This window comes from Lipotes vexillifer, unplaced genomic scaffold, assembly GCF_000442215.2.
Source record: "Lipotes vexillifer unplaced genomic scaffold, Lipotes_vexillifer_v1.1 scaffold1035, whole genome shotgun sequence".
Taxonomy (NCBI): Eukaryota; Metazoa; Chordata; class Mammalia; order Artiodactyla; family Lipotidae; genus Lipotes; species Lipotes vexillifer.
In genome coordinates, this window is record NW_006772073.1 from 97859 (window position 1) to 107042 (window position 9184).

Genomic DNA, 9184 nt, shown 5'->3' on the forward strand with positions numbered 1-9184 from the left:
TAATAAAAAAAAAAAAAAAAAAAAAAAAAACAACTAAAAACAGAGTTGCCATATGATCCAGCAATCCCATTCCTGAGCATATATCTAGAGAAAAACATGGTTTGAAAGGATACATGGGCCCCAATGTTCACTGCAGCACTGTTTACAATAGCCAAGACATGGAAGCAACCTAAATGTCCATCAACAGATGAATGGATAAAAAAGATGTGGTATATATATATATATATATATATATATATATACAATGGAATACTACTCAGCCATAAAAAGAATGAAATAATGCCATTTGCAGCAACATGGATGGACTTGGAGATTATCATACTAAGTGAAGTAAGTCAGACAGAGAAAGACAAATGTCATATGATATCACTTATATGCAGCATCTAAAAAAAAAACTTATACAAATGAACTTATTTACAAAACAAAAACAGATTCACAGATGTAGAGAATGAACTTATGGTTACCGGGGGGAAGGAAGGAGGGAGGGATAAATTAGGAGTTTGGGATTGACATGTACACACTGCTATATTTAAAAGATAACCAACAAGGACCTACTGTAAAAATAAATAAATAAATATAAATTTTAAATAAGATAAAAATAGATGGGGCTTCCTTTCTGGGAACAATTTCTATAATAATAATGATTCTCTGTCTAAATATTGACACATACACTCTAAGACTAACTTTATTTTATTTTTTTGTTTTTTGTTTTTTTTAAAATTTATTTATTTTTGGCTGTGTTGGGTCTTCATTGTTGCATGCTGGCTTTCTCTAGTTGCAGTGAGCGGGGCCTACTCTTCGTTGAGGTGCGCAGGCTTCTCATTGCAGTGTCTTCTCTTGTTGTGAAGCCTGGGCTCTAGGCACGTGGGTTTCAGTAGTTGTGGCACACGGGTTCAGTAGTTGTGGCTCACAGGCTCTAGAGCACAGGCTCAGTAGTTGTGGCACACGGGCTTAGTTGCTCCCCAGCATGTGGGATCTTCCCGGACCAGGGCTCAAACCCATGTCCCCTGCATTGGCAGGCAGATTCTTAACCACTGCGCCACCAGGGAAGCCCTAAGACTAGCTTCATGGTTGAAAATGGTTGAAAATGATAGGCAATCTAGAATGTGGCAGAAGAGATATGTTTTTGGAATTGCCAATCAGAGTTCAAAATATATTATTACCATCCCAATCCCCACTACCAAAAAAAAATGGCTATAAGCCACACCCATGCTCTACAGTAACATTAATACCATAGCTCAGCTATAAATACAAGTCATTTTCTTCTCCGGGCCTTAGTTGGCACTCACAAATATTTGATGGCAATGCTTTAAGGAGGTTACCTATTAGGTAATCTTAAAGATCCCTTTCATCTCTGGCACTTTATGGTTCTAAGATAAATGAGCTTTTCTACGTTGACCCAGCGTCAGAACTTTATTTATAGCATTGTTTCTATGCAAAAAAGTTTTATACATCTCAAGCAACTGACTTAAGAATCAACTTTGGGAATATAATCCATTTGAAGTTGAGGCCTTCCAGTATCTCATAAAATACTGTCTGCCATGTTCCTATACATCTTTATTACTACAGTAAATATTATTTGGAGAAAAAGAACACATTATAATTAGAATGATTAAAAAAATAAACACAGACTTTTCTTTACTACTATAGAATTCTTACAGTCGTCTTGGTATCTTAAATTTTCTGGTTAGAACAGGTTAAAGACATTTCCCTTCCAATGACTCTCTTGACTTACCTCCTTCCTATTTTATTGCAATTCAATAAGCCCTTATGAAACAACTCTTGGTTTTTGAAATTTAGGAGTCATACAAAACATGGTGCTCCAGGGAGACAGAGTTGGGCAGTGTGGCACTGAGACTCTAAGATGCCCTAATTATCCCTACCTCCTATAATTCAGACCCCTCCCCTTAAGTTTGGGTGGGACCTGTGACCTGTTTCTAACCAGTAGAATATGGCAAAGGTGAGGGGATCTTACTTGCATAGTTACATTACATAAGACTGTAACTTCCATCTTGCTAGCAGACTCTCTGTATTGACTCCCTCTCCCTTGGCTTTGAAGTAAGCTGCCATGTGGAGAGGCCCACGTAGCATGCAACACGAAGGTGGCCTCTGGCTGACAGCCAGTAAAGAGCTAAGGCTCCCAGTCTAACAATCCTCAAGGGGTATGTGCTGCCAACAACCACCTGAGCCTGGAAGGGGAACTTCCCCAGTAGAACGTCAGCTCTGACCAACACCTTGATTGCAGCCTTCTGAGAGACTCTGAAGCAGGAGTCCAGCTAAGGCAAATCCAGATTCCTGACCCACAGGAACTGTGACATAATAAATGTCTTCTGTCGTAAGCCACTAAGTTTATGGAAATATTGTTACCTAGCAACTGATCAGATAAGAAGCACAGTATAATTAGAGAACAACTTAAAGGAAATAGAAATCCAAGTATGAAGTTCTGGGATAAAGTTAGTTTTGAAATATTCCATAGAGAGGGTATGAGACCCACATTTTTTCAAGAATTCAGATTGGCAGAGAGGTAGAGGGACAGCACAGAGGTAGAATAAACTGAATACCATGGACAATAGTATCACTACACTGAGAAACAGTGAGCTAAGACTGAAGAGGTACATTGGGTCTAGGTCACGGTAGGGCTAAGTGGGCTCATTTTCAATACTGTAGATAATCACACAAAAGGAAAGGCTCTAGAGCAGGGAAATGACAGTAAAAAGTGCTTCAAAGAACTTAATCCTATCACAGTATAAAGGATGGAGAAGATTAGAGATAAGAAGACCAAGAATAGATATGCTGGCACAACAGTCTTCATGAGAGGCCAACAAACATTGGTGGAGGGGTGGGGGCGGCAGCACCAGAGGGGGATTCACATTCATGAATAATCAAAGGAATGCAAATTAAAACTATAAAACACCACTTTGTGGTTGATCAGATTAGTACAAAAACTAATAATACTAGCAAAGATAAAGCAATCTCAGACACTTTGTTGGTGGGAATGTAAATGGAACAGACTGTATGGAAAGGCACTTAGTGATATGCATTAATAACCTTTAAATATTCAGATCCTCAGACTCAGTAATTCACTTTGAGAACATATTCAAAAAAATAAATAAATTTTTTTTTTTTTTTTTTTGCGGTACGCGGGCCTCTCACTGTTGTGGCCTCTCCTGTTGCGAAGCACAGGCTCCGGACGCGCAGGCTCAGTGGCCATGGCTCACGGGCCTAGCCGCTCCGCAGCATGTGGGATCTTCCTGGACTGGGGCACGAACCCGTGTCCCCTGCATCAGCAGGCGGACCCTCAACCACTGCGCCACCAGGGAAGCCCAAAAAATAAATAAATTTATTTACTCATTCAACAAACGTTTAATTGAGTGCCTACTATATTCCAGGTACTGAGGATACAGCAGTGAACAAAACAGACCTCACCTCTGCTTTCATAGAACTTAGAAGAGACCAACATTTAACAAAAAATCACAAAATAAATGTATAATTACACATATTACAGGATAAAATGAGACAAATTATGAGCTTAAAAAAGACCTTTCTGGAAAGTAACGTTTATACTGAGAGCTGAAGGATGAATAGAATTTAGCCACATGAAGAATAAGAGGATTTTTTTTTCTCTGATAGAGGAAACAATATTCATGAAGGCAAGAAAGAACTGTATTCAAGATTTTAGAGGATTCATTCATTAACTTATTCAACAACTATGTATGGAGGTTCTAGTAAGTACCAGGAACTAGGGGCTGAGGATAAGGGATAGGAGAAAGTAATCAAGGTCAAGTTGAGGTAACAGCAGACAAAACAGGTATAAAAATTTCTATAGGAATGGAAGGGCATTCCATAATAAAGCCAAAGATGTATGTGTGAAAAAGGAGGAAACCAATGCATTTGGCAGGGAAAAAAAAAAAAAAGGATGGAGTATAGGTAACAAACACAAAGATTTTCTACCTCCTCTCAAATCCAAATAGTATAGACTTACCTGAGAAAGATACATTCAAACCAGTACCATTCATTTATTTAAAAAATTACTACTTATAGATAGAGATACTTAGATGGCTCAGCGCTCAAATGGTCATATGCAGAGAAGAAGAAGTAGAGATCAAAAATAAATTTTAGGGCTTCCCTGGTGGCACAGTGGTTGAGAGTCCGCCTGCCGACGCAGGGGGCACGGGTTTGTGCCCCAGTCCGGGAAGATCCCACATGCTGCGGAGCGGCTGGGCCCGTAAGCCATGGCCGCTGAGCCTGCGCGTCCGGAGCCTGTGCTCCACAACGGGAGAGGCCACAACAGTGAGAGGCCCGCGTACAGCAAAAAAAAAAAAAAAAAATTTAAAAAATTTAAAAAAGTAAATTTTAAACATATATACATGAGCTAAGGCATAGCTATACTTGGGACACTACCCTACAAGCTATCCATGAATGTGTCTCAACTGTGCTAAGCATTCAAGGAAAGGGAAACACTTTTTCAGAAAAATAAGCAGGCTTTCTTTGCAAGAGGCCAAAATATATATAGAATAACCTGAGGATTTGAAATTAAAAACTGATCAAATGAACCTCCATAAGCTTAAGGATGAAGTGACAGTTACACAAACTTTATGGTAAGAATATGCTTGGAGTTACCAGCAAGTTAAAAAGGGAGCCATAAGAAAAGATCATGACCTCATCTCAGCAGTAGACCTGAGGAAGTAGAGCCCTTTTCCTCCTGTCTCCTCAATTACCTAAATGGTAATATTTTATGTTTGGTACATGTCAACAGCATTAAAGAGTTACAAATATTTGACACTACCTTCAAAAATATATATATATGCAGAACTCTGTACTATTTTTGCAACTTCTCTATGAGTCTAAAATTATTTCAAAATAAGAAGTATGGGTAGATTTGCTACAACAAATAACACAAAGCCTAAAATTTGTGTTAATTTCATGAAGCAATCAAAAAGAAGGACAAATGAAACAATTCTCCAAATTATGCTCTGAGAGTCCAATTTTCACTTCTTCTGTTAAGGGATGCAGGTACCTATCAAGAGAAAAGCCCATGGTCTGTCTTGGACATCCACTGCCCACCAGGCTTTTGGGGAAGTCATTTCAATCTCTCTAAGCCTCTGCTACACCTACCCCACAGGTTGGTATTATATACTTTTTGACTATGGCATACTATACAAGTATGCATGATCATTATTTAGAATTATTTATTTGAACTGCATTATTCCTTCATTAAATGGAGGAATATCTCTAAGATATGATGAACTATTTGGATTTTTTTCAAGTCTTTGCATTTATCAAATGAATCTTCTACTTAAGTAGGGGCCCGGATTTAACCAACAGATTTATCTAACAGTAAATATAGTTATTATATCCCCCCAAATATAATAGAACTACAGTCTAAAAAATGTTTTTATCTGCTTTAGCCTTTTCCTATAAAGTTCATTAATGGAATTGGTTACCTTACAATTAATTCGGTCAATTCTGTTACCTTAAAATTAATTCGGTTAATGCTGAAGACTGTATTTATTTATTAGACCTGTCTAATAAAGTTTGATGGGGCATAAATACATAGTTTGAACAAACATACTATCATACATAAAATGTTTGATGAAATATATTTTCCCCATAGACATTAAAAATGAAAAAATAGCTCTTTTGAAGAAAAGAGGCGATTAAGTCAGGAATTTCATGAAATCCAAACGCTGAACCTTGAGAACCCAAAAGAAATTTCAAAGTCTGACAAAGAAAATATATCTCTTATAAAATTGGAAATCAATGTGTACTTATAAATGATGCAGCACAAAATGCTTCACTGTAACTTTAATGTGTCAAAATCCATTATCCCTCTGCCTTCCATCAAGTACACTCTTAGAAAGAAAAATATTATATTATTTTCTGTGTTAAAACTTAGTGTACAGCCTAAAGGTGAGTCGGAAAACAGAGAACAAGAGTAACCCTCTCAAATCACGCATTTACTCATTAAAACCTCAAGGCAGCCCATTTTAACGTGGCACCTAATTTTGCTTCCTGGAAAATGTATTTATAGACCAAAACTAGAAATGATTCAAGTGGACAGTTAAAAAGAAAATAAAAAACATCAACAGGGAGCATATAAAAATAATATTCCGTAAGATATTATCTTTATAACAGTAAGAAAAGCAGGATGCCCCCTCCCCTTCAAAGTTTCCAGTGTTCACCATTCAGCCAGTCTACTCACTTCCGGTGGGTGTGGTCCATGCCACTGTTTGGTATTGCTTCCAACTTTGCATTTTTCTGCCCACAGATATTTCCATAGCTGTCGTATCCTGACACTAGTCTTGCTGCTGCACCTGTTGCTACTGAAAAGCCACAAATAAATCCCTAGGGGAAAAAAAACAGAAAAAAACATACAATAAACCATTTCAATAGCAACAGTCACTACTTGATAAAATAATGAGCTGCTTTTGTCCCTCGAAGGGAACAAAGAGCTATCTTTCCTTTTGCAAACACTATTTCACTGTTTTCCTTGGATTTCACATAAGCTATATACAAAGCAGTCCACAGGGTAACACTGTTTGCTACAATAACAAATCTCAAGCTTTTACATCATAAGATTGTCTTTGCATTTTATAATAATAATAGCAGCTTCTCTGTATTGAACATCTGCTCAATGCCTGGATCTGTACCAGATGCTTACCATACATTTTCTCTAATCCTGATGATGGGGAAACTGAGGCCCAGAGAGCATAAATAAGTTGCCCAAGGCCATAGAAGCTAGTAAAGATCAGAGCATAGACTCAGACCCAGCTTTCTTCATTCTTTAGTTTTATTTGGTTGTAAAAGAGTTCTGTTAAATGAACAACAGCAACAGATGAAAGACAAAAATTCAAAGAACAATAGGTATGTGGGTTTTGAATTACTATCACTTCAGTACACACAACACTTCTGTTCCCTTCCTGCAGTAAAGTTGTATACAAGCCAAAGAATTATACAATGAAGCACCGCCACGTTCTGAATATTGGAGACTCAAGGGGAGTGAGGCACTGGGTCCGTGTGCCGCAAAGGTCACTTCATTTCATGGGAATATGCTTCACCACAGTGCCAAAGGCAAATGGTACTTCCTTCAGAACTGCATCATGCTTGCTAAATTGAGGATGCACTGACCAAAGCAAAGCAATAAAACCCTACATTCAACTGCAGGCTACTGGGCATAAGAACAGGAAATAAGGTGAGTCACTACTAATAAACTGACTGAATTGGGAGAAAGGACGGGGGTTAAGAAATATTCTTGCAACACGGTCATTAAAAAGGCTGAGTTTTTTGTTGTGACGAATGAAGACAGAGATTGTCACTGTTTCACTCATCATAGCCAAGTATCATGAGTAGTACTTACCTAAGCAGCCCTGCTAGAGCTCAGGTCTACACTGGTAAATACTGTACTCATATGCAATGCCTCAAAGGATTTCCCCCTTAAACCTATTTTCCTAAAAAGGCAAACAAACTCTTTTTTCTAAATAGCTCCTCTATGTTTATCGTGCAGGTAAGGAAAATGAAGGGGGAAGCATACAGAGTGTAGGTCTACCTAGTGAAAACGTCTTGAAACTACGCTTTGTAAGAAAGTGGACTTGGAGAAGAGACTATGCCTGATTCGTGAACCTCTCACCCTCTGATCATTTTGCCAAGTTATTTTAATTCTCTGTGCCTCAATCTACTCACCTGTAAAATGAAGATAATGAGTGTCGCTCTTAAGGCTGCTGTAAGGATTAAATGAAACAATCCAGTAAGGGGGTAAGAATCCTGTTTGGCACATAGTAAGAGCTCAATAAATGTTGGCTATTACAGTCGCTAGAAATGAGAACATGTTGTAAGGGAAAGACCGTGGGCTTTGGAGTCACATAAACCTGCACTGATAGGTGGAATACTGATGAGTCCATTTTCTACTCAGGTGACCTTGGACAAACTTGCTTAATTCTCCATGCCTCACTTTACCCATCTCTAAGTTGGGGCTAAAACCACTTACCACTAAGGCTGCTGTGACAAATACCTAAGATAATAATGTAAAGTGTCTGTCTCAGTACATGTTAGTACCCTTCTGCCTCAAAGCACAGCTAACAGCTAGCACTGGAGTTAGGCATAGGCTGGTCAGTATTCACTCATTCACCCTCACCCTGGTTTCCCTCTCCCTCTCTCCTGACTCCTCCAGGGAGACTGCAGGGCAATTAGTCCCACCTCAGAACTTCAAGCCAATACTAAGACGTGAGAAAAATATGTATACTCCCCAACATACATATACATGTGCAAATCAGCATGCCATTTTTTTAAAATTTAAGACCTTTATTAACAGGTGCCTGCAGTTTGTTGAATTTTTTGAAAAATTCAACCTGTAAACTTTTATTACAAATTAAAAATGAGGTTCTTAAAAATCTCAACTTGACCAGATATGAAACAATTTAAAAACCTTTAAAGGTGTATTGAGAAAAACCAGGCTTTTTTAAAAAAAAAAAAAAAAACACGTTTGTCATTACCAAAAAGATACGTCTTTAGGTAAAAATAATAAAAACCTCATGCTGCATAGATAATGCAGATAGCTCTAGTTATCTGGTCAGCAGGCAAAGAGCAAGCACTTAAGGTCTTCAGCTCCAATCTTTTGTTCATTGCTTATTGCTGGAATTTCGTATTCATTTCTTCTTGTTGGATGACTAAACCGAAAGATGGTAGAGATGGTAAATTGGCATTTACTCAGCCCCGCCCTGCTCAGCCTCGGGAGCAGACAAGTGGACGAATTCTCAGCTGGTGGATCATCGGCTGCTTTTGTCTCTTCGCCACCTTGTGGTTTAGGATTTTCTGGGCGTCTGCGTCTGTAATTGAAGTTGCGGCGGTACCGACGTTGAGGTGGCTGCTGACCTTGGGTCTCATCTCCCTGATTTTCCTTATCTTCTTCATTGCCGTCCTCTCCGGGCTGTCTCTGGCGAGAAGGGCCCCTGCGGAATCATGGTCTATAACCCCGATACATATTCTGTCTCACTGGTCTACCTTGTTCTCCTGCGCCCTGGTTGTCAGCACCCTACAATCACCTCTCCCTGCACAGCAGGGTTGGAATACTGTGGTCGCCGCCCATGGGGTCTCCGCACGCAGTAAGGTGGGCACCTTCGCCTGCGGTAGGGCCACCGCTGTTGGGCCTGGCCTTCGGGAGCACTCTCCGATCCCCCATCCTCCCCCC

At 39.2% G+C, this 9184-nt stretch overlaps 1 protein-coding gene and 1 pseudogene across 1 annotated transcript in view; both read right to left on the minus strand.

The window, feature by feature from the left end:
• Positions 1–9184, minus strand: part of SLC44A1 (solute carrier family 44 member 1) — a 132275-nt gene that overhangs the window by 89346 nt on the left and 33745 nt on the right. Inside the window, exon 5 of the mRNA XM_007447291.1 lies at positions 6203–6345. Within this exon, the coding sequence (XP_007447353.1) occupies positions 6203–6345 (143 nt within the window). The remainder of the gene's footprint in view (positions 1–6202; positions 6346–9184) is intronic.
• Positions 8700–9184, minus strand: part of LOC103072338 (nuclease-sensitive element-binding protein 1 pseudogene) — a 1070-nt pseudogene continuing 585 nt past the window's right edge.